Below are 26,614 nucleotides of genomic sequence, written 5' to 3' on the forward strand. Positions count from 1 at the left end.
CCAACCGGGTTCTATGTGCCCGAGCGGGTAGAACTCGATCGAGCATAAGGGCACTCAACCTTATAAAATTCATGAACATTCTCGGTCGAAACATGCTTAGCAGAAGGTATTCTCAATATATACAAGACCGGTTTGAACGATCGGTCGAGACATGCTTAATAGAAGTATATAAGTATGATGAGAAATATCTTATAGAAGCTTTTTCAGTTATAATGATGTGTTCATATGCATATCTCATCATAAATATGAGTCGCAAACGACAAAAGAGGTACATTTAGGGTACAAAAAAGATTCCTTAAAAAGGTTATTGCACAAAGCTCAAGAGATGACTTCATCTCCTAACAAACTATAACAAACTGGAGACTACTTCATGACTACGGAGTTACACGAGGTAGTATAAAAAGGGAGATCCTCTCCGTTGGCAAGGTAAGCAAGTTCTAACATCTAAACTCTATTTCAAAGTACTTCAGTTACTGTTCTTCTTCCTCTTCATCCACCCTTGAGAGAGAAACTGACTTGAGCGTCAGAGGACCTAACCAGAGATCTCCACCTTGGTTTTAGGTCACTAACACTTTGTTGGTTTGTCTCACTATGCGCAGGATCGTGGAAAAGTTCTTCTAGATCTTCAGGAGGCTATCTTCATCAAGGATCGTCGTTCACCGGAACCACTACACCACTTTGCAGATTTCAGATAGGATCAATGTATTTTTTTTATTTTATTTATATTTTTAAATTAATTAATTTATTGTGTAAATTATAGTCGACGATCATTTTTGGGTAGTTTTAAATCCTAGTTACGTCCCTTCTGATCATGATAATATGATACGAGATTCTTAGATGATGTGATTGTGCCGTCAAGACTGGCTATGAGTTGATCGTCTCAATTCTCATGCATCATACTGTAAGAATACATTATAGAACTCAGTGATATGTTTTAACAAGAAATTGAACCGTAAAACTTTAATCATGTCAACATAATCAAAATGGTTCGTTTAGACTCATAAACAACTTACAACACAACATGAAATTGACGTATAGCAAACTTTAGAAGCAAATCTTGACTTCTCTCATTTATGTGCCGTGGCCTTTTACCCTTCACTTAGAAAGATTTTTCGCATAATCTTAATGATTTGTGGTGCATGTTTCCTTTTCATAATACTCTTAATTGCTTTGTAGATCTGCCAAACTTGAAAGATACATCGAACGTGGCCACAAACTATTGAACTGATATAAGTATATATGTAGATATACAAAAGGCAAATTTATAGCAAACTTATTGTCTTTTTTTGTTGTTGTTTTTTTAATGGAGCAAAGGGGATCAATCATCAAACCACACGCCGACTAAAGCATTGACCCAGTCAACTCTACAAAACACAGTCAAAGAAGTTAAACTTAGAGAAGCAAATAGACAAATCACTTTCTACTAAGGGACTAAGTTTGAATCTATCTTCTAATTGGGTCCCATCATGGAAAAAGAGTTGATTAAGGAACATAACGATGAAGATTTTGCACATCGGTTGGCACCTCAACAAGCCGAGATTAATCATTTACTGAATGATACAGACGGAGAGCTACTTTTGTCAGTTAGTCAGAGACAAAATTCTATTTTAGTGTGATAAAAAGTGAATACGTTCACCTCTAATATCTCCGTCGATCTATTTCAGGACTAACACAAAGGAGATAAATCACGGATGATTATTAGTTTTTGAAATAATGACTAGCACATAAGTGAGGTATTTACCTTGGCTTTGCCGAGATTCGAACCCCAGACCTCATTGTGACAACACCTCATGTGTTAACCACTAGACCCATCTGAGGGGACCATAAAATTTCTTTCATGTGGCAAAAAGGCGATTCGCTCGCCCCTAGCGCCTCGCCAACCCGTTCCTAGGCCAACACGGAGGAGGTAAATCACGGGTGGCTACTAGTCATTAGTGCAAATGACCAAGACATGGGGGAGGTTATGCTCGGTCACACCGAGTTTTGATCCCAAGATCTCATATGACAACACCCCATATTTTAACCATCGCACCGTCCCGAAAGGACGATAAAATTTCATTTCATGATGACAATGACGGTGGTCGCGATGAACTAGTTTTCAGTTTTAGTTCCTCAACATCAAAGTTTTAGTTTAGCAAAATGATTCTGTTGTTACTCCTTTCTCATCTAAATTCTGGTGTGTTTTTGAGACGGTGCTACAAATTAAAAGCAGCCAAACTATTCTGTAGATGAAGTGCATAGATAGATATCGAAACAGAGCTAGTCGCCCACACATGCATGACACAGAGCCGTGTCTTTCTTTTTTATTTAGTAGATACGTATGCGGCAATAGTTAAGACGAAGACGATGAGATATCGATCGAGGCTGCAGCTACTTGCAGTTCGGAATGGGCACTCCGCAGGAGGCAGCCACCTGCCGGCCTCGGCTGATGTAGGGAGCCAGGTTGGGGTCCCTCAGGTATTGGCAGAAGCAGGAGCTCTGGGACCTGACCACTGCGCAGCATTGGCTTGACGGCTTACTCCCGCTTGAGAATGTGCCGGCACAGGGAGACAACTGCGAAACGTTACACGTCGCTGATTCCACCGCCATCGGAGCTCCGACCAGCAGGAGCAGCACGGTCACCGAGCATAAGAAGACACATGTGGGCTTCATCATCATCTTGATCGAAGCAGGTGGGTGGTGAAGTGAATGGGAGAGACTCCCGCTCTTTATAGAGTGATCGATGAATCTATTAAGACTTCTTTTGTCTGACATTTGGTCAACTTTGACCTGTCGAGACTTCCAATTACCTAGTATCTGGTCAATCTTAATCTGTCAGGACTTTTTCATTGCCTAGCATCCCATCGATCTAACCTACTGAGACTTCATCTTTACCTAGAATCTAGTCAATCTTGATTTGTCGAGACTTTATGCGTCATGTTAATTCCCTATTGGACTTCTGACTATCAAGTGTCCGATCAATTGTGACTCACTTGGACTTTTTTCTTGTCAACTACCTGTTCGACTTCCAATCACTAAATGTTCGGTGAACCGTGACTCACTTAGACTTTTCGTCCCATGCTAACTTCATGCTAGACTTTCGACCGTCAAGTATTTAGTCAACCATGATCCACTTAAACTTTTCAAATCTTGTTAAGTATCTAGTTAACCTTGATCTACTTAAGATTTATAGATATTATGACTTTTTACTAGAGCGGTTCTTTGTCATTATACATGTGATTGATACAATTGCTGCAATACTTAAAAAAGAAATATCTGATGCTCTTGGTCGTTGTGACTTGCATATCCACACAATGCATGGACAAGGATATGACGATACGAGCAATATGAGTAGCTTTTCAAATAAATTACAAGCTTTTTTCTTGAAAGATTGTTCGAATGCATATTATGTACATTGTTATGTTCATCAACTTCAACTATCATTAATTGCAGTTGCTGAAAAAGATGTATCCATTTGATTATTCTTTTCAAAATTGAGTTACATTTGTAATATCAGTAATGCATCTCCTAAATGCCATGTTGAGTTATATTATGCTCAAAGAATTGAAATTGTGCATATAGTAGCTATTAGTGAACATGATACAGATAGAGGATGCAATTAAATTGAAAATTTACTACAACTTGAAAAGATTCATTGGAGTTTTAATTTTGACTTAATTTGTAGCATGATTGATATGTATAGTTCTATGATTACCGTACTAGAAAATATGGTGGATGATGGGTCTTCTAACCATATCCGTGGTGAATAGCGATGAAGTCTTTTGATTTCATATTCATATTACACTTGATGCAAAAGATAATGAGGATAATGAATCTGCTTTGTCGAGCAGTGCTGCAAGAGAAATCGTTAAATATTTTTAATGCAATGGACTATGTTTCAACTACTAAAACATTGCTTCATATTTTGAGAAAAAAAGGATTTGTTCTTCTACTTAGTTATGTGAAAGAAGTTTGTGCCAAGTATGACATTGATATATCTAACATGAAAACTCATTATAAATATGCCACTAGCTATTATTATCAACAAAATGACTCAATCTCAATTAAACACCACTATCGATTTGATATATTTACTATTGCAATAAATTTTCAAGTTGAAAAGCTTAATAGTAGATTCAATGATAAGACAGTCGAATTTCTTAAAGTTAGTTATGCTTTGGAACCTAAAGAAAACTTTAAGCTTCTTAATGTTGATCATATCTATTGACTTATTGAGAAATTCTATCTTCTTAATTTCAATGTACGAGATTTGCACCACTTGAGAATGAAATTTAATAATTATAAGCTTGATGTTGCTAGTCATACAGATTTCTAAATCTATCGACTATTTTTAAATTATGTCAAAGATTAATTGAAACAAATAAATCAAGAACCTATAATTTGATTGACAAGTATTTTTCTCACTTGTTATAATTTAAACATTATAACTATATCATATACTTATATATATAATCTAATATATGTATTTAATTGGCAGGTTGATTCGTCTTGTTTTAACTTTTTCTATTGCGACAACAACAATAGAATGAATATTTTCAATTACGAAATTTATTAAAACAGGTCTTCGTAACAATATGAAAAAAAAAGTTTTTAATAGATTTTATAGGTCATCTACCTTGAATAGGAATTGGTTGAAAAAATTAATAACAATATAATAATTAATAAGTTTGATTTTAAGAATAATCCAATAGCACAATTTCAATAGTATTTTTGCGCCATGCTTTTGAATACATTGAATATTAAATGTTTTTATTCTATATTTTTAAAAAATTAATATTAATGTACTTTTTATTTTATTTATGTTTTAAAATTAATTAATTTATTGTATAAATTATAGTCGACGGTCATTTCTTGATAGTTTTGAATCCTAGTTATGCCCCTTCTAATCATGATAATAATATGATACGAGATTCTTAGATGATGTGATTGTGCCGTCAAGACTCCCTATGAGTTGATCGTCTCAATTTTCATGCATCATACTGTAAGAATACATTGTAGAACTTAGTGATATGTTTCAACAAGAAATTGAACAGTAAAACTTTAATCAAGTTAACATAATCCAAATGGTTCATTTAGTTTCACAAACAACTTACAACACAACATGAAATTGACGTATAGCAAACTTTAGAAGCAAATCTTGACTTCTCTCATTTATGTGCCGTGGCCTTGTATCCTTCACTTAGAAAGATTTTTCGCATAAATCTTAATGATTTGTGGTGCATGCTTCCTTTTCATAATACTCTTAATTGCTTTGTAGATCTGCCAAACTTGAAAGATACATCAAACGTGGCTAAAAACTATTGAACTGATATAAGTATATATGTAGATATACAAAAGGCAAATTTATAGCAAACTTATTGTTTTTTTTTGTTGTTGTTTTTTTAATGGAGCAAGGGGATCAATCATCAAACCACACGCCGACTAAAGCATTGACCCAGTCAACTCTACAAAGAAGTTAAACTTAGAGAAGCAAATAAACAAATCACTTTCTACTAAGGGACTAAGTTTGAATCTATCTTCTAATTGGGTCCCATCATGGAAAAAGAGTTGATTAAGAAACATAAAGATGAAGACTTTGCACATCGGTTGGCCTGTCAACAAGCCGAGATTAATCATTTACTGTACGATACAGACGGATAGCTACTTTTGTCAGATTAGTCAGAGACAAAACTCCATTTCATGATGACAACGACGTTGGTCGCGATGAACTAGTTTTCAGTTTTAGTGCCCCCACGGGCGGGATCAGCCGGTTATGACATGGATTCTTGCAACATAGGTCGAGAGGTCGAGGGTCTACGGCAGCAAATACGATAACATCAATATCTGTCCGTGCTAAACACCTGAGACCACCATGTCATAGCCGGGCCCGTATTCACCGTGATTTACTCCCTCTCATACTTGTGGGACCGGGGTGAGGGGGCCGCTGGGTTGGCGGTTCCAACCTTTGCAACATAGTTTTCAGTTTTAGTTCCTCAACATCAAAGTTTGAGTTTAGTGTTATTATTCCGTTGTTGCTCCTTTCTCATCTAAATTCTGGTGTGTTTTTGAGATGGTACTACAAATTAAAAGCAGCCAAACTATTCTGTAGATGAAGTGCATAGATAGAGATATCGAGACACAGCTAGTCGCCCACACATACATGACACAGAGCAGTGTCTTTCTTTTTTATTTAGTAGATACATATGCGGCAATAGTTAAGACGAAGACGATGAGATATCGATCGAGGCTGCAGCTACTTGCAGCTCGGAATGGACACTCCGCAGGAGGCAACCACCTGCCGGCCTCGGTTGATGAAGGGAGCCAGGTTGGGGTCCTTCAGGTATTGGCAGAAGCAGGAGCTCTGGGACCTGATCACTCCGCAGCATTGGCTTGACGGCTTACTCCCGCTTGAGAATGCGCCGGCACAGGGAGACAACTGCGACACGTTACACGTCGCTGATTCCACCGCCGTCGGAGCTCCGAGCAGCAGGAGCAGCACGGTCACCGAGCATAAGAAGACACACGCGGGCTTGATCATCATCTTGATCGAAGCAGGTGGGTGGTGAAGTGAATGGGAGAGACCCCGGCTCTTTATAGAGCGATCGATGAATCTGGTAGATTAAATGAATCATTCTGTTCCATACACTGCTTTGGTCGATAAAAACAAATCCTGATCTCGCGATGTTAATGCGGCTTAAACAAGATGGCCCGCAATCAATGGCATTGAATAGACACACCTTCCCAACTAAATGATTAATTAATTAATTTATTTACTTACCTCTGATCGCTTTCCAGGCAATTCATTGCGAGACATGGCAGCGAATTAAGTAGAGTACCGTGAAATCTTTAGATTTCTTGGTTTCTTAGGCTAAAATTTAAAAAACTGAATAAAAAACCTTAAACCGAGATGTGAGGTTTGAAGTGTAAAGTTTAAGAACAATAGTAAAATCTTAAACTTGCTTTTTATCTCAAAATTGATGCCAGAAAAAGCTTATTTAAAATTCTAATTATTGAAGATGTTTCAAAAAACTTTCATCTTGATGTGTATATTAGAATCATTAAAAAAAAAATCATTTAGAATTCTAACCATTAGAAATGTCTTTATGTCGACAATTCAAACCCACGATTCTAAATCTTATATCATGTTTCTGATAATTGTGGCGGTAGAAACAGCTAGTGTCCATTGTTAGTTTCCTGTCATTTAAGAAAGGTATGTCTGACCTTCATCTTGGTGGGTGCAAAGAGTAGGATGCATGAAACAGGTGGGGAGACTGCATTTAATATTCGAAGTAACTTGTATCTAGTGAAGAGGCCAGGTGTGTTGGGATTGAAGTTATTTTGATCTTAAACATGGGTCAAAACTAAGATCAAACTTTAAATCTTAATAGTAATCATCCATGTCTAACAAATCATCCTTGTGATTCATGGACTCAGAGAGGCATAGAAGATTAATTAAAAGAGGAGGAAGAACTATGAATGTCTCAGAGAACAATTCAAAACTAAGATGACATAGAATCCATAGCATTATTGCTGATAATAACAAAAAGAAAAACAGCATTTTAGTTTACCCGAGCTTGCTTGTGTAACCTGTAGCTCCTAGCTCGCCATCAATTTGTTCCATCCACTTGTCTTGCCTGACATAAAAATCAAGTCATTTTAATTCCAAAATGACAATAAATCCCATTTGTTACATGAACATCAATGTAACTATCCCAGTGGTAGGTCTAACATCACATCTTAGATCAGAATAAAAAACTAGAAAAAAAAAAATCAGAAATCGAACATTTCAGGAGCAAAATTAATTTTGCCAGCAATACACCAGAGCACCAAACTCTAGAGATACATTCCTTAGCATCCTTTGCAGTATGATATACGACAATTTTTGTTGCTCATCAATTTATAACTCGCTTGCACAACTTGAAGGGATATCTTGATCAAGTAGGTAGTTTGCTAGATCTTCCTAACAACTTTATCCTGAGATAATCTCAAATGGGGCACACATATATACAAAGATACATCATAATCCTCTTGAATGAATCCTAAAACACAGCTTGAAGACTACACGACAATAATAATTAAGTCTTATCCCACTAGATGGGATTAGTTGTATGGATCTTTCTATGTCATTAGTCTCTATCCCTTACTATATCATCATCTATATTTAAATAAATCTTCTCTTGTTTTATTGTTGTTAACCAAGTCTTTTTTGGTCTCCTCTTTCTCATTTGATGTGCATATTTATCATAATTTCACATCATTTAACTAGAGCATTTATTGATCATCTAAGTCCATGTTTGTATCATCTTAAACATGTCTTTCGGAGTTTTCCCTCAATAAATGAAACTCTGACTCTCTAATATTCTCATTTCTTATCATGTCCATTCTCGTATCCTATCCATCATCATATATTCACATATTTACTTTAATATCTTCATCTTTGTAACTCTCATCTTTTGCTTATATGCTCGAGTCATAACCCAACATTTAACTTCATATAACATAGCAGATTTAACTATTGTTTTGTAAAACTTTCCTTTAAGTTTTGAAGGTACTTTATGATCACATAGAACACTCAATGTTTTCCTCTATTTCAACATCCTGCTTGTATTTTATGTAATACATCTTTCTTAATCGGTCCCTCTAGCCTTAAATATCTTCGTTCCAAATAACTCGTCATCTCCTATCTTAACAATTATTTCATTACATCTAATATTGCTAAACTTAAATTTCATATATTTTATCTTTACTCTACTAAGTCTAAAACCTTTCACTTCAAGTATTTCTCCCCAAGATTTGACTTTAGCATTTACTCTTTTACATGTCTCATCTAACAAAACAATATCATCTACAAGCAACATGCATCATTGTACCGTGTTTTGGATGTGTCTAGTGAATCATCCATGATTAATGTAAACAAATACAGACTTCATGTGTTTAGGAACTTCATCCAAGACATGGTCCATATTAAACTAGGGTTACATATTAAACAGATGAAGATTTTAGACAGATTAACCCTAATTTTATGGGAAATATTTCACTCTTGTCGTTACATCCTCGTACATATCCTTAATTAGTTCAATATATGTTACGCTAATACCTCTCTTTTCTAAAATTCTCCATAGAATTTCTCATAAACATAGCTTGAAGCATATGAGATAAAATTATTGGCATTAAAGAAAATTGAAAGCTAACATCAAAAATTAACACTACAACAAAAATAATAACAATAATAAATAAATAGGAATTGAAAGATGATTGACTGTTATTACTGAGACCTTCATGTGTACTTAAACTATGATAGTTGATTATAAGCTATGACTCAGAAGACGGTTTCTAAACATTAATTTGCCTTTAGTAAAAGGTTAAACCATTAAGAATTGTTATCACTCTGATGCTGAAATTGTTGAGTAGTGCAAAAGAGAAAAGGAGATTACTATGATTAAGATAAACTATGAACAATACATTTGAGAAGGTCAGTTGGCGTAAACTAATGAATGTTGATGTTTCAATCCATACATTTACTGCTCCAACTGTTGAGGATACAAAGGCATAAAACTTGAGTATACAAAAAATACTACATGAAGGACATCCAGAATAGTTGGCACTTATGGCTCATTGAGTCATTGTTGCTCAAAAACCTATGTTAGAGGAATTTATATAAAGCAATATAATTATTTTATCCTTACACTAATACACACATTGGGCCAGAAACATTTTTATGAGCAAATAATTTGTGGACAATCAACTGGCTTAAACATTATTACAGATAGCCAACTAAAAGGAGGGAGAAGATCAATGAGATGGAGATAACAATCAAGTGGTTTAATCAGTCTCTTATCATATAAAAGTTGATAAAATGCAGAATTCGAGAGGATGACATGCTTCCACATGGCCACATACTGTAGACACAGAAATAAAATGCACAAACTTGCAGCTAGAAAATTTAGCTCCTTACAAAGTTTGCTGCTTAAAGTTTAAGACGTCCAATTTTGAGAGCACTTTAGAGAAAGTAAGGAAATAAACTCCCACATAATGTGGAAGCCTCATGTAGGAAATACCAAATTTAAGTAGAGGATTGCTTCTCCACTTTGGGGGCGTCTTCAATTTTCTTTTTGGATTCATTAATATACTTCCAACCACGCTTGTTTACGCCACTCATCTTGACAGGAGTATCTGAAACTGGTAAACCGGCCTTGTGCCTAATTCCCCACACTTTTCCATGACGTCCATCCTTATACAAGTTGATCTTGGTTATCTTGTACGAGAGGTCCCTCCACTTGCTCTTGGCCATTTGATATCCAATTCCCCAGTTGGGTAGGAATTGGGCAACATCAAAAAGATTCTTCTTTTTATTCTTCTTCGGCTTCAGTTTCTCATCCTCCTGTGTGCCCATTGAGGGAGTTGCAGAAACATCACTGAAGGATCTAACAACATCGAGTGAACGGAAAAATAAACTCATTGCATTGCGCATTGAGGGTCGATGGTTCACCAGAGCCACCGCCATTGCAGTTGCTGCTCTCTTGCTGCACGCAAAAAAATGATCAATGCCTAAAGTAAACATGGTTCAAAGCCCTACTAACATGGCAGCCAATTGAGTTGGGCTAAAGCCAACAAGCATAAATAATTTGGTGACAATAAAAAGCAAAACTATTATACAAACAAATGAAAGGTACAAACAAGCCAAATATAAACTAACTCAATGGCAAAGTCATAAATCACCAAAAGCACACGCCATAATAAATACAAATAAAAAACTCCTCAAGAATCACAAGCAAGAATAAATAAATATCACAAACTTCAGCCTCACAAGATGCTAAGTGTTTTCAAAGCAAATCACAAATGTAAGTCATACCATGAGTTGAAAATTCTTAATACATGACCCAGATCAATTATCGTAAGAATCACAATTGCTAATAATAATATGTATTCAATCGGATGACTAACAAAAAAACAACACAAAAAACAAAAAACAGTATACCTTGCAATTGCTAAGAAAATTAAATAAATTGAATGGATTTCAAATACAAAAATAAATTCTAAAAATAACATGCATTCAAAAGTTGGACAATGCTTGAATACACATCTAAGTAGAAAGAAAAACTCTTGTCTAGAAGCTTCTCAAACCCAGCAACAGAAATAGCTAAAGGCCTTAACCGGCTATTGCAGACACAAGCGAAGCTTAGAGATACTACAAAAACGAATTAACAAACCTAAAAGACGACTAAAGGATGGAGGCGTGCTTGTATGTGTATATGTAATTCTTATACACGTCAACAAGGAAATGAGGAATCTAATTTTGGGAAAAAAAAATCATAAAACATGAACGGCCGTAGACCTGCTGTATAGTGGGTTACTGATGACCAACGGAGGAGGAAGACGGCTGCCTGTGGACGATTGCACGACCGACGAAGTGCAGGACCAGCGGCGCGGGTGAGGTGAGGACGAGGACGTGAGGTGGAGGGGGACGTTCCGGCTAGGTGACTATCCGGCGGCGTGGCCGTGGTGTGGTGAGGTGAGGTGAGGCGGAGGGGGAGATTAATTGGTGTCGGACGCCGGTGGCTTCCGTGCGGCGGCGGTGCTCGCCTGCTCGGTCGGGGAACGGAGAACAGATGTGAGCTGGTAAGTGGCGTTGGGTCGGCGGCTAGGGCAAGGTAAGCGTAAGAAGGTTAAGTGAATTCACAATAATATCGATGAAATGTTAAAAAAGGATTTTTTTTTCTTCGAAATGAAAAATTACCTCGTTTATCAAGTACACCATTAAACTTTGATAATTACCAAATCACATTTTCATAGTTTTAAGAGAAAATTTTTCTTTTACACATCCGAGCTGAATCAGGTAGGCCTCAAGGTTGAGCTAGTAATCTTGAGAAGCCTCCACGAGGATGGTGGTTGGAAATTTCTATCTTGCATAGGAGGTTGAGGTTGTTAGTGTTAGTTGACACTAATGATTAAATTTAAATTTTGATGAATGATAAATAAATTAAAATTAGATATATTATGATCTAATTTTTCTATCAAATGTATAGGACTTGACTGGTTTAACACCAGACTAAAATCTAACTAGATTTAGAGGATATGATAGCTGGTATAGAGGTCTAGATAGATCAAGAAGTGATCTGATATCAGACGGGAAGTCCAGCTGGGTCCGTAGGACCTGACAGCTAGCCAAAGTCCAGTTGAATATGCGTACCTGACAATTAGAGGGAAGACCTAGTGGACCAAGGTAGAGTTAAGCGAATATGTAGGGTAAGTAAAGAAGTCACTGCAGGAGAGTGTCCAGCGAGTACAAGTCTCAATTTGTGACTTTAGGTGCAAATTCAATTTAGGTCTATTTTAGAAATCTAAATTGAGACCATAATTAGTTCCTAGTCTTGGAAGAATAAGAACTAATTAATACTGCTATTTTATTACTGTGCTAACTCTATTTTACAAGTTACTCTTTGCTTTTGAACTAACATATTCTTACAGGAGTTAGAAAGAAAAAAAAAAGCTTTGATGAATAGTGCTAAAGGTGTCTTCCATGCGAAGGAAATCAGCTTGAAGCTTGGCGCTGAAGGCGCCTTCGAGAACTTGGAAGGCGCCTTCAGTCGGATAACATTGAGGACTTCATCGATGATAAGAGGCACGCTACTCGGGATAAAAGTTGGAGGGTTGAAGATGCCTCCAATGCCATGGAAGGCACCTTCAATGCTCAATAAAAGAGAATTTCGGCCAGTGCATTCAACATAACTCTTCTATAAGCTTTTACGCATCCATTCGATGCTCTGATCACTTCAACGTTGTGCTACTGCTTTGCTACGACGTTGCTACTTGACTACTGCTGAGGAGTCATTCAACACCAAGCTCGATCTGACTATCTTTAAAAGTGTTGGGTAACAAATATTTGACTTTGTGCTAAACTAATGTTTAAGGAAAGTGTAGTTTGTTATATTTATCCTCATTTTTATTGTACTCGATTCCCTCTTCTGACTTCCGGAAGTGATCATTAGTAGATTACCCATCGATAGATCCGTAGAACTTGAGTTTTAGAGTAGGAATTGCCGAATGCTCCGAACCAAATAACTCCTCACGTACTATGCTTTTTTCAGTTTTTGTTTACTTTATTTCTACTGCATACTCGTTTTTATAAAACCAAAACAATTGAGTGTTTTAAAAATTATGTGATTATTTACCCCCCTCTCACGTGCGTAACGATCCAACAATTAGGAAGGGACAAGGCCCTGGGAATTTTAGGATTTAGAGAAAAATCAATATATTTAGAATTTTGTTCATATATTTAATCATTTTAGTTGATTGTTCACTTGATCAATTTCACAATTAGCTTAGAATTTTTTTTATATAGGACAAGGAGATGGCTAAGGAAAGCAACATGTTGAACAAGCTCATTGCTTCCCACGAGGCCAAGATGGATAGGCTAGCCTTCTTATATAGCATTGACTCTCTTATCTATCGACATGATAGTCAATCGAAATCATGTGCTAGTCTTCAACTGAGTCCAATCACTAGTTTTTTTTTACTTAGCTTATCTTATCTAAGTCTACACAGTCTTAGAACTAAGCTAAGTAGGTAAATCATAACTCGGGATCAACAATCCCTTGGTCAAAAGTTTCATACCTAGTTCAACTTCAATAATGTTGCTCAAACACAAAAGCTCAAAATTATAATTCACTCACATAATCTCTCACTTTTTCATGTCTCCAAATCTTTGATCCCTTAATGCTCTTTATCATAAAGTCAATCATGTATCAAGTCTTTGGGCCATCACATGCATTAAGTTCCCAAGCTCGCTCCATACCATCTAATCTTCACAAATTCATTATGCCTGTAGGCCTTCCATGTCGGTAGGTCCACCTTGTTTCAAACCTTCGAACCATTATACACATAATCCGCATAACCACATCTCTCTATCCTAAAGTGTACTCTAGGCTCCTCCACTCATTCTTGGTATTCAAGTCATCAAGCATAATCAACACAACTTCATTGAGTCAATCAGCTTTATGAATATATATGCATTATGTCATATCTCTATGAACTAACAATATAAGAATTACTAGTAAGTCAAATCTCAAATCACATTAATAAAAATAGAAAAGAAATTTAAAAAAATTCACAATTAGTACACTATGCCATCAAAGTCTAGAAATTCCTCTTGTAGCTAAAAATTAAAAGACACATTTTATTTTGGAAAAATTGTCTTAAAATTTTCAATTACAATTTCCTAACCAAATACAATAGATACCAATTTATCTCATATTTTTGAGGTACAAAAAGTTCAAAATAAGTATAAGTCCTTCTAAATTTAGCATATTAAACTAAAATCTAGTATATTTTCTATCAAATTGAGCACGACTCTGGATGGAAAAGATATTAGATTCTCTTTAAATTATGCTCAGTTAAATAAAAAATATACTAAATTCTTTTTAAATGATACTCAATTGGATAAAAAATATACTATAATTTTTTTAAATGATGCTAAATTTATTAATTTAATAGAAAATATACTCTTCAAGTTTAAATGTACTAAATTTAGAAATAATTGTATCCCATTTTGGACTTTTTTTACCTTAAAAAAATAAAGGACAATTAGATAATGGCATTTGCATACAAGGAGTTAAAGCAAATAAAATTATATATATATAAAGTGGAAATAAAGTTTTTTTAATACAAGGACTACATGAATAAAATTATATATATATATAAAGTGGAAATAAAGTTTTTTTAATACAAGGACGACATGTAAAGTTTAAATTATGATTGAATTTTCAAAACGATATCCTATTCTATTTTTTATTATAAATATATCTTTATTCAACATGTTGTCGTTACTGCTAAAACTAATATAATATAAAATAAAATTATTTTAATTTAAATAAAATTATTATATGAGTAAGTAGAGATGGGAGGGGTAATTTTTATCATTTTACTGTAGCATCCTTGTTTAGGGCACTCTTCACACGTGAAAGGGGGGAACTTCTTCGTGCTTTCGCCCCGTCGCTAAGGAGGGGGCCACCTTCTTCCTCCCTGTAACGCTCCTCTCCTCACTAACGTCAGCCGCTTCCCTCCTTTTCTTCCTCCCGTTACCATCTCCACCTAAGGGCATTCCTCCTGACGTTGCCTCCAAGGTCACATGCAAGGGGAGAGAGGTTTAGGTTTTAGGTGGCCGCCACCATTGGCACCACAGTGACGCATGCTGCCTCTCTTTTCTCCTCTCTGATGTTCTTTTGTCGGCGGCCACGCAAGTTCGGCGAAGGCGGCTCCGTTAGATATCCCCTTGCTCTTTCTTCCTTCTTCACGCCAACAATGCTAGACTCGTGTCGTCACCACCTCCAACATGGGGTGCGTCCCTGGTCGGCTACCAACCTTCTTCAAAGCCGTAAGCTTCAGAAGTCTACAATCTGTCGGCGCTGCAAGCAGTAGCGGTCAAACATCGTCGCCACCTCAGGCCTTCGGGGTGTTGCAACCATGCACCCCCTGCGGTGCTTTGCGCTGGCTCCGCCCCCTTCAAGTAGTTGCCGCTGCCTCCAGCGGCAGCTAGTGGTCTACCCACGACCTCCGCCGGCCTCATAGCGCCACCACCGCTGCCCCTCTTCCCGTCACCACTGTCCACCTTCTTCGACACCACTTCAACCACCCTTCGACGCCGTTATAGCTGACTCCGACACCTCTATAGCCGTTGTCGCTGTTGGTGCAATTTCCACTAGGTCAAGGTTGACCTAGTTGACCAAGCGTAAACCTTGGTCATGGTTTCGATGTTTGACAATACAGAAAGACATGTAGACATGGACAATGCAGGTGCAGTTGTCCATGCGGAGAGATACTGATCAGGGTCTGATCAGGTTGGATGAAGAAGAGTCAAGTATGTCAAGGTTGACCGGATACTTGACTGGGAAGTCCTAACTGGGATGTTAGGCAGTTCGGGAAATCCTGGTGAGTGAAGCCAGGTGAAAATCCTAGTGAGTGAAGCTAGGTGAAAGTGAAAGTCCTGGTGAGTGAAGCCAGACAGTTGGAGAAAGTCCTGATGAGTGAAGCCAGGCAGATGGGAAACCCTGGTGAGTGAAGCCAGGTAAAAGACCTAGTGAGTGAAGCTAGGCAGTTTGGAAGTCCTGGTGAGTGAAGCCAGGCAAGGGAAATCCAGATGGGTCAAGGTTGACCAGACATCTGGTGAAAAGTCCAAGCAGGGAGCTTGGTACGGGAAAAGTCCAAGTATGGAGACTTGGCACGGAGAAGACCAAGATGGAGACTTGGCACGGGAAGTCGGAGAGGGATAGGTAGCTCGTTCTCTGGACCGGACGAAGTCGGAGAGGGCTCGGTAGCTAGTTCTCAGGACCAAGTAGGGTTTAGGGCTGGGAGCTCTAAACCTGGATCGGTCTGGTGACCGATCCAGTGATACGCTGGGTTATCTGATCGGTCTGGTGACCGATCAGTAACCAAACAGAAGTATTCTGTTGCTTATCTGATCGGTCAGCAGACCGATCAGTGATCGATCAGAAGGAGACGATCAGAAGGAGGGAAAGGGCCTGATCGGTCATGGGACCGATCAGGGAAGGACCTGATCGGTCCATGACCGATCAGGGAAGGGCCTGATCGGTCTTGTGACTGATCAAGACCCTTGTGGACTGATCAGGATGAAGCCTGATCGGTCCACATGCTAGCCGTTGCTACGCAACGGCTAGTTTCTTCTGTGTCTTCTTCGCAGGTTATAAAAGGGATTGAAGAGCTACTGTTCCTCCCTTCTTCTTCCTCTTCTTTCTACTGAGCTGCTGGTGTGCTCTTGAGCTTTGCTGAGTTCCGAAGCTTCGTGTGAGCTTCTTCGACTGGGTTCCTGCTGTTGTAGGCGTCACGTGAAGTTGCTGCTTCAACCAGTCGACAAGAAGGCAAGCTAGGGTTATTACATTTGTGTATTGTACTTAGTTTCTTGCTGTATTCTTGTACTCCTGTTCATCTTGCTGTTGCAAGACATTGTGGCGAGGTTTCTCCACCCAGAAGGAGTGATTATTAGCCGGGTTTCCGGGGACTCATCCACCGACGGATTGATAGGCTTCGTCCACCTTACGGACACGCCGAGGAGTAGGAGTTTCATCTCCGAACCTCGTTACGTCGACGCGTATTGAGGTTTGATTTCTTTTCTTTGTTTCGTTGTTTTTATTTCCGCTGCGCTAACCTTGATTTGTAGAACGAAACGAACGAGATTTGGGGTCGGCTATTCACACCCCCCCCTCTCTAGCCGCGATCATCGATCCTAACAGTCGCCGCTTCCGACGCAGATCCGACCATTGTTATGTGTCGGCCATCGAGTTGCTGCATTTCGCTCTTCCCACCACTATTATGATTGTGAGTTGTTGGTATTTAGCAGTCTACGTGCCAATGTTATATCTCGATTTGCGTGTCAATATTGTATCCTGATTTACGTGCTGATGTCATATCCCAACCTGTGTGTCGATATCGTATCTCGATTTACGTGCCGATGTTATATATATTCCGGCCTACGCGTCGCTATTAGGTCCTGGTCTGCATGTCGTCTTCCAGCCAGATCCTAGTCGTGCTCTACATGTTGGTTAAACCTAGGAAAACGTATCGGTTCCACTGTACAAAAAATTTTGTACAAGTGTCGAACCTTTCCTTAAATAACCTATTGTGTTCTTTAGAAGTTAAATTAGGAATCGCAGACGGAACTTAACATCATTGATTTCAAATTTAACTTATCTGTTCTTAATGGTTTAGATTTGAATAGCAAGCGGAACTTAACACTATTGATTCAAATCTACCTAAATTATTAATTCCATAAATATTAATTTCCAAAATTGGCTTCCAGGATTGCATGGCGAGGCACATGACCTTCTTGGATATGGGAGCAACCACCACCGCCTAGGCAAAGCCTTTTAACGAAAGCTAATATTTATTTCCTTAAATAACATTAGGTTAACCAAAAAGAACAATCGAATCACAAGTTCGAAAAAGAAGAAAACACAAACTCGAAAAACTATTTCGAAAAACTAGATCTAATTGCCTCTTGTATTTAGAATTCATACAAAGAAAAATAACTAGTATGATGCGGAAGAAAAATACTAATTATACCTTCTCTTTGTAAGCTAATGACCTCGAGATCTTCTGCCGTATTCCTTGCCTCGCCTTAGACGTCGTGTGAGCGACGATCCTCCAAGATGAACACCACCCAAAAGCTTCCTCCTTCTTCTTCTAAAATCCGGCCACCACCACCACCAAGGAGAAGAGAGCAAAGGGAGAGGAAGAAGGGAGAGGGCCGGCCACACCAAGAGATCACCCAAGCAAAAGAATAAGAGTTGTGTCTCATGAAGCCCCCTCACCCCTTCTTTTATATTACTTGCCCAAGGCAAATAAGGAAAAAACTTTTACAAAAAATAAAATCATCCAAGTGTTTTTCCTTTTTCCTTTTTATTTTTTCTTTTCTTTCCTCTTGATTGAATCAATCACCAATCAATGGTTATGATCAATCCTATTTGGTTTAGGATTGAATTTGGTTTAATCCTATTGGCCGGCCCGTGCTTGGGCACCAAGCAAGGTGGTCGGCCACAATTAAAAGGAAAGGAAAAATATTTTTTTTTAAAAAAAAATTATAAGAAGAAATCCTCTTATAAAATTTACAAGCTCTCTTTCCTAAAGTATGAGTTAAAAAAGGAAAGTTTCTAAAAATTAAAACCATGTTTTAAAATTTAAAAACTCTTTTATAAAATTTCCTTTTTTAACATGGTGATAGAAAATTTAAATTTTAAAACTTCTTTTCCTTTTTTTTCTTAAACCATAAGGATGGTTAAAAAAGGAAAGTTTTAAAATCTTTTAAACTCTCTATTTAAACATGTGGCCTAATTCAAATAAGGAAAGTTTTAAAAATTAAAATCTCTCTTTTAAAACTTATAGTTTTCTACAAAGAGAAGATTTTAAAAATTCAAAACAACCCTCCCTTTTTGAATTATTATGGCCGGCCCCTACAAACTTGGTCACCAAGCTATAGGGTCGGCCCCTTCAAGAGGATGTGGCCGACCATTGCTTGGTCACCAAGCAATGGTCCGACCCCCTTCTTGGACACCAAGAAGAGCCTTACATTTGGATGGACTTGAGGCTATAATGAGGCTACGACAGGGACCTAGAGGAGAAATTGGTTTTGACCTTCCGATGAGCTTGAGTATCCCGTGTTCGCCCTGAACACACAACTCAAGTTCATCGATAATAACTCATTCCACTAGAGAGTTATTACCGCACTACCGCACCAATCCCAAATTACATTATGGGCTCCTTCTTATCATGAGTGTGTTAGTCTCCCTGTGTTTAAGATTACGAATGCCCACTAATTAAGTAAGTTACTGACAACTCACTTAATTAATATCTAGCACCAAGAGTAGTACCACTCAACTTCATTGTCATGTTGGACTAGGTCCACCTGCAGGGTTTAACATGACAATCCTTATGAGCTTCTCTTGGGGACATTCTCAACCTAGATAACTAGGACACAGATTCCTTCTATAATTAACAACACACACTATAAGTAATATCATTTCCCAACTTATTGGGCATATTGATTTATCGAGCTAAACCTCACCCTTTGATAAGTCAAAGAAAAAAAATATTAAATATATGTGTTTGTTATTATATTAGGATTAAGAGTACACACTTCCATAATAACTAAGGTTTAGTTCTTTTATTAAGTCAGTACAAAAAGAACTTACCTAAATGATCCTACTCAATACACTTAAAGTGTATCAGTGTAATTTATTAGTCAAGATAAACTAATACTTAATTACACTACGACTATACTGATGAGTTGTTCCTTTCCATCTTAGTCGTGAGCAACTGTTTATAATTTATAGAGAGCCGCCAACATTATCTTCTGAGTATGACACCACACTCCATGTTATCTACTATATAAATTAATTGAACAATTACATTTAACAAATAAATGCAGAAATTGACCAATGTGATTCTTTTATTTCAACAAATAAATGTTTACAAAAGCTAGACTTTTAGTATACACTCTAACAATCTCCCACTTATACTAAAAGTCTAAGCTGCCATATCTGTTGCCTTACATCTGATTCCCATCTTCTCCACATGTCGATCAAAAGCTTTCGCCGGAAGGGCCTTTGTGAAAGGATCTGCTAGGTTATCTTCTGATGCAATCTTGGCGACGACAACTTCTCCTCGCTTGACAATGTCTCGTATCAGGTGGTACTTGCGCTCTATATGTTTACTTGCTTTATGGGCTCGTGGTTCCTTCGAGTTTGCAACTGCACCGCTATTATCACAATAAATTGTGATGATCTTGGGCAAACCAGGAATCACATCTAAGTCCATTAGAAAGTTCCTGAGCCATACAACTTCTTTTGTTGCCTCAGAGGCTGCAACATACTCAGCTTCCATAGTTGAGTCCGAGACGCATTTCTGCTTAACACTCCTCCATGCAATCGCTTCACCTCCTAGAGTAAACACATAGCCTGATGTTGACTTACTATTGTCCCTATCTGATTTGAAGTCCGAATCCATGTAACCCACAGGGAGCAACTCGTCTGCTTGGTAAACTAGCATATAATCTCTAGTCCTTCTCAGATACTTCAATATATGCTTTACCGCAGTCCAATGTCCTTGTCCAAGGTTACTCTGATATCTGTTGACCATGGCCACGGCAAAACAGATATCAGGTCTCGTACACAGCATTGCATACATAAGACTTCCTACAGCTGAAGCATAAGGAACTGTCTTCATGTCCTCAATCTCCTTTGATGTCTTCGGAGACATCTCTTTAGATAAGGCTACTCTATGCCTAAAAGGTAAGAAACCTTTCTTGGAGTTCTGCATACTAAAACGAGTAAGGACTGTATCTATATATGAAGCTTGGGATAGACACAACATTCTTTTCTTGCGATCCCTTATAACTTTGATCCCAAGAATGTGTGCACATTCTCCTAAGTCCTTTATATCAAATTGTTTGGACAACCATACCCTTACGTCTGATAATACATTGACATTGTTGCCAATTAACAAAATATCATCTACGTATAGTACAAGAAATACCACCACGTTTTCGTTACATTTCTTGTATATACAAGACTCATCCGGACACTGAATAAATCCATATGACTGGATTACTTTATTAAACCGGATGTTCCAAGATCTTGAAGCTTGCTTCAATCCGTAGATGGACCGATTAAGCTTGCACACTAGATGCTTTTTGCCTTTTTCAATGAACCCTTCTGGTTGCTTCATATGGATGTTTTCTTCAAGACTTCCGTTAAGGAAAGCTGTCTTGATATCCATTTGCCAAATCTCATAATCCATATTAGCAGCAATGGATAAGAGTATCCGGATAGACTTAAGCATGGCTACCGGCGAAAAAGTCTCCTCATAGTCGATTCCCTCTTTCTGAGTATACCCTTTCGCAACAAGCCTTGCTTTGAAGGTTTCTACCTTCCCATCTGTCCCTCTTTTCCTTTTGTAGATCCACTTGCATCCAATGGATTTTACACTATCAGGTGGTTCTACAAGCTCCCAGACCTTATTAGAGTACATAGACTCTATTTCAGAATTCATTGGCTTTTGCCAAGATACTGCATCTATATCTTGGAGTGCTTCATCATATGTCCGGGGACCAGGTTCATGTTTACCCGGGATCAAGTCCGAAGACTCTCCCAAAAACATGAATCTCTCAGGTTGCCTTACAAACTCCCACTACGACGAGGCACCGTCTGTGGTTGTGTATCATATGCAACACGTGTTGTAGTCTCTTGTGGTACTTCATCTTGTACTGTTGGTACTGAAGTAGATGTGTCCTCTCTAATTTCTTCTAGAACTATTTCTCTCATGGGCTTATGGTTCATTACATAATCTTCTTCTAAAAAACGAGCATTGGTGCTAACAATGATCTTCTGATTTTTAGGATTATAAAACAAACCACCTTTCGTTCCTTTAGGTTATCCAACAAACAGACAAACTTCTGTACGTGATTCTAACTTGTCAGTATCTCCCTTCAGCACATGTGCTGGACTACCCCATATCCAGATATGATTCAGACTAGGCTTACGCTCATTCCATAATTCCATGGGAGTAGAAGGAACTGTTTTAGAAGGTACCATATTCAGAATGTACACTGTTGTTTCTAAAGCATATCCCCAAAATGAATTCGGTAATTCTGAATAACTCATCATTGATCTAACCATTTCCATAAGAGTCCTATTCCTTCGTTCTGCCACACTATTCTGCTGGGGTGTACCAGGTGCAGATAATTGGGATTGAATCCTGACTTCTGATAAGTAATTCCTAAACTCTCCAAAGAGGTATTCGCCACCACGGTCAGACCGTAGTGTCTTGATACTTTTACTAAGACGTTTCTCCATATCAGCCATATATTCTTTGAACTTGTCAAAGCATTCAGACTTGCGGCGCATCAGGTAAATGTATCCGTATCTTGAATAATCGTCTATAAAGGAGACAAAGTATTCATAATCTCCTCTTGCCTGGATAGACATAGGACCACACAAATCAGAATGAACCAGTTCTAACGCATCTTTGGCTCTATACCCCTTGGCCTTAAAAGGTCTCTTGGTCATTTTACCTTCCAAGCAGGATTCACATGTTGGAAAGTTTTCCAACTCTAATGAACCCAAGAGTCCATCGGCTATAAGCCTTTGAATCCTACTTAGGTTAATATGTCCAAGCCTTAGATGCCAAAGATATGTTTGGTTTATTTCCGAAGGTTCTTTTCTCTTATTAGAGTTAGAAGATGTGTTATTAATTTCCATATTTTGCTTTGTGAGAGAAATTGGATTTAAAGTGTATAAATTGCCAACTAATGCACCAGAATAGATAATCACCTTATTTCTCTTTATAACGACATTGTTACTAAAAGAGACTGAATATCCATCCATATACAGTTTATAAACTGAAATTAAATTCTTTCTAAAACTGGGTACATAAAGACAATTTCTTAAAATCAAATTTCTATTCCTATCAAAAGATAAGTAGATGTCTCCCACTGCAACAGCCACCACCTTAGTAGCATTGCCCATGTAGACGGTTATCTCTCCATCAAATAGTCGCCGGGTTTCCTGGAACCCCTGCAAAGAATTGCAGACATGATCAGTGGCTCCCGTATCTACACACCAGGTGCTGGTAGATAACACCACTAAACATGTTTCAACTACTAGAGTATGAGATATACCTTTATTGTTCTGGTTCCTACGAGGATAGTCCGCTTTCCAATGTCCAAACTGCTTACAGATGAAGCACTTGCCCTTCGGCTTCTTCATTCCAGCTTTCTGTCCTGTACTCTGAGGTTTATTCACTTTCTTTGCTGAAAAGACTTGTTTCTGTAGGATCGAAAAGAATTTAGATATCTCCACAATGACATGATATTGTCCACTTTGGGCCTAAGCCCTCATGGTTTTGCTCTTGGGCTCTACCCAAAAGGCCTCATGCCAATGAAGATATCTTTCTCTTATAAGCCCATGATCTTTTCCATGTGTTTTCAATATGGGACTATGTTTGCAACCTTGCAACCCCAACAATCCCCCCCTCAAACAAAGGACCATGGGCTTCCCATGTCCGATCCTCGACCCACCAGGTCTTCCTGCCCCTCGGTCTACCCGACTTACTAGGACTTCCTGCACCTCGGTCTACCCGACCTACTAGGACTTCCTGCCCCTCGGTCTACCCGACCTACTAGGACTTCCTGCCTGGTGTCTGGTCCTCTTGATCCGAACATAGGAGCCCCCACTTTCTTTGTTCGAGGTCAAAATTGTACTCACATGGTTCAATCAGACCATAGCTCTTGTGCACAGTCGGCGGTTAAACCTTCTGGCAGTCCGGGCTCTGATACCAATTGTAGGATCGAAAAGAATTTAGATATCTCACTACAACAAAATCGCTCATAGACATCAGTGGAACAACAACGGTTTTAGGCTAAAACCAATGTCTTTGAGTATTTTACACCGGTTTTTCTAAAAACCGGTGTCTATGAGCGCAGATTTTAGCTTATAGACATCGGTTTTTTAGGCGATGTCTATGAGCGCCCTTTTTTTTGGTTAATAGACACCGATTTTAACATTGGTTTTTAAAATCCGATGTTAATGAACCCAAATAATATTTTAATTTTTCCCCACAAGCCAAAATCTGCACACCGAATTCCCTCCAAACCTAAATCTTTATCCCGCCCTTCCTCTGCGCGACATCTCTCTCGCGATAACCTAAACCTCCGACCATCCGACCATCTCTCTCAGCCTAAACCTAAACCTCCGACCATCTCTCTCAACCTCATCTCCCTCTTCCCCCCTTCCTAGATCCTCTCCCGATCAGGATCAAGACACGACGAACTTGCTTCTCCGTCCAACCACACCGCATCTCCTCCAACTCCTCCATTTGGTTGAGAAGAGGAGGCCTTGGTAGCGTACAGCATTCCCACCCGCGCGTCCAGAGCCACCGGCACCACCTCCTCCGCCACCTCCGCGAACAGCGGGCTGAACCGCAGCAGGTACGGCTCCCGGCACGTCGTCCCCTCCGGGCACACCGCCAGGCCCCCCTCCACCGCCAGCAGCCGCCGCATCGTCACGGCCGGCACCGTCCTCTCCAGCGCCGAGCACAGCATCACCGGGTCCAACAGCGTCCGGTGCGTGCACACGTACACCACCCCCTTCTTCTCCCCGTTCGCTTTCCCATCTCCAGCCCTCCGGAATCGGATTCCGGTGACGGCGGCGATGAAGATGGATATTTTATAAGGGAAAACGATCCCCATCGCGATCCTGAACACGACCAAAGGGATTGCCACGGGTATCCACATGAAGAACGCCATCATCTCGCATGGCGTCGGGAGAAAAGCCAGTCTTCCGTCATGGAACACAAGTGGCTTCGGGTACTTGTTTCTCGGCATTTTGCTGCTCTCACTCCTTGATTCCTCCTCTCTCACGACATAAATTTTTTGAAAAATAAAACAATCACTTTTAACTCATATCTTTGATCGACTAACGTGGAATCGAAAGAAATGCAGGTCCAACCTTGGCCGAGAGTTGGTGGTGGTGGACGTTGGAGAGGTTCACAATGGCCACACCGGCCTTGACCATGTCCCTGAGAGCTCTCTGTTTGTCAGGCCAAGAGATGACCCCCGTGAAGTAGCAGCCCTTCACCACCTGCAGCTCCGCCCCCACCACCTCCCCCACCTCTAAGTACTTCTTCAAGAATCCCTCCACCATGAGCCTCGGCAAGGTGGTGAGCACAACAGCTCGCCTCCCTTTCAGCACCTCGCATGCATGCAGATGGAGGTTCTCCAAGAAAATTTTCTGCAGCACAGTCCTAGCGATCAGCCGCAGGTCCCCCGTCCTCAGCCCGCAGAAGGTCACGAAGGCCATGATCCTCATCCCAAACTCGTGCTTCCCCAAGAGACACAAGGCAGGGGAGAGCGCGAGGAGGAGGAATTAGTATAACCAATCCTCTCGTTTTAGAGTAATATGATTATAACTTTCTTTTTGTTTGAGGTTCACATCCTTACTGTATAAATAATTTTTTGATGATATTGTATATTTATGACTTATCTGATTATTTCTTTCAACTTGCTACTGTGGACCAGGTATGTTCCTTCTCATTTGCACCTTATGGTCTTTGAGTTGGTAAAAAACTCTCTGCGTGCGGTTCAAGAATGTTTTATGAATTCTGATAAGAATGCCCCTCCTGTTAGAATTATTGTCGCTGATGGGATTGAAGATGTTACAATAAAGGTACGATACCAATAAATACTTAATCTTCAATTACTGTTATTCTACTTGGTAAGCAAGATTGCAATACTTCAAGAATAAGAAAGGATTAGTTAAAAATTCATGCTGTCTTGGCAAGTTGCAGAATTTGAATTTAACACAGAATACTAGGTACTCTAGAAAATAGAAACTAGATGTAGTGAAGATGAAAAATATGAATTTAAATTATATTTTCTTTGGGAATTCTTGACAGTTACTGATGTCTTGCAGGCATTTTTTATTTCTTGAAAAATGTTGATACTGTAGAACCACCAGATGTAGATTTGCAAGACAGAGAACAATTATACATTGAAGAACATAATTGGACTAACTCCTCACTCTTTAAAGTGGTTAATCAGATTTATCAGAAAACTATTACAAATGAAAGTTAGGGAAATTCTCAAATATTTCATGAATTTGGGGCTCATTGCTATTGGTTATTTTTAAACCAGACAATGATTATGTGAAATCCAAGAGTCTTCCACTTTGTCTATATCTGACTATATGCATACAAGAATACGTCAGAGCCTGTTGAAAATCTTTTACTGCCAACATGTATATCAGCATCTGCTGTTGATACAAGTATAACACCCGGATAAATGCAAAAATTTTCTAATTTTTGTAATTTATCTTCTTCTTAATATCATTAAATTATATCTTATGGCATTTCTCTGTTTGTTAATACTCATGGTTCGAGGAATTTCTTGTTACATATCAATCATCTAGTTTTTCTAGCTTTGGAATACTGATCTTGATATGCTATCAATTATTTCATATATCAGATGAAGGGGGTGGCATACCAAGAAGTGGTCTTCCAAAGATTTTCACATATCTCTATAGCACTGCTAAAAATCCACTCGAGGAAAACGATGAAGGAAGCTCAGATGGAG

General features: G+C 38.7%; 2 protein-coding genes across 3 annotated transcripts; both read right to left on the reverse strand.

The window, feature by feature from the left end:
• Positions 1-7,406: 7,406 nt before the first annotated feature.
• LOC121995693 lies at positions 7,407-11,656 on the reverse strand. 2 transcript variants are annotated; one of them, XM_042549434.1, is made up of 3 exons: positions 11,315-11,655; positions 10,038-10,502; positions 7,407-7,613 (listed from the first exon to the last, which is right to left on the reverse strand). In XM_042549434.1, exon 2 carries the CDS (start codon positions 10,481-10,483, stop codon positions 10,043-10,045), a length of 441 nt encoding a protein of 146 aa, XP_042405368.1. In that variant the 5' UTR covers positions 10,484-10,502; positions 11,315-11,655; the 3' UTR covers positions 7,407-7,613; positions 10,038-10,042. The 2 variants fall into 2 exon arrangements, with proteins under 2 accessions (XP_042405368.1, XP_042405369.1); XM_042549435.1 differs by lacking the exon at positions 7,407-7,613 and having other exon boundaries at positions 9,679-10,502; positions 11,315-11,656.
• Positions 11,657-15,367: 3,711 nt separating this feature from the next.
• On the reverse strand, positions 15,368-25,343 carry LOC121994581 (glycerol-3-phosphate acyltransferase 1-like). The gene is made up of 3 exons (XM_042548568.1): positions 25,046-25,343; positions 24,380-24,942; positions 15,368-15,586 (listed from the first exon to the last, which is right to left on the reverse strand). Exons 1-3 carry the CDS (start codon positions 25,341-25,343, stop codon positions 15,368-15,370), a joined length of 1,080 nt encoding a protein of 359 aa, XP_042404502.1.
• Between the last annotated feature and the right edge of the window lie 1,271 nt (positions 25,344-26,614).

This window comes from Zingiber officinale, chromosome 6A, assembly GCF_018446385.1.
Source record: "Zingiber officinale cultivar Zhangliang chromosome 6A, Zo_v1.1, whole genome shotgun sequence".
In the NCBI taxonomy this organism is placed as follows: domain Eukaryota; kingdom Viridiplantae; phylum Streptophyta; class Magnoliopsida; order Zingiberales; family Zingiberaceae; genus Zingiber; species Zingiber officinale.

Excerpts from the sequence above, each read along its gene's own strand:
- LOC121995693 (XM_042549434.1), bottom strand. The coding sequence starts at position 10,483 with ATGGCGGTGGCTCTGGTGAACCATCGACCCTCAATGCGCAATGCAATG.
- LOC121994581 (XM_042548568.1), bottom strand. The coding sequence starts at position 25,343 with ATGGCCTTCGTGACCTTCTGCGGGCTGAGGACGGGGGACCTGCGGCTG. Across the intron at positions 24,943-25,045 it reads CAGGGACATGGTCAAGGCCG|TTAAAAGTGATTGTTTTATT; the intron begins GTGTGGCCATTG and ends CAAAGATATGAG. Across the intron at positions 15,587-24,379 it reads GAATGCTGTACGCTACCAAG|GTGGACAGTGGTGACGGGAA; the intron begins GCCTCCTCTTCT and ends GTGTCGAAGAAG.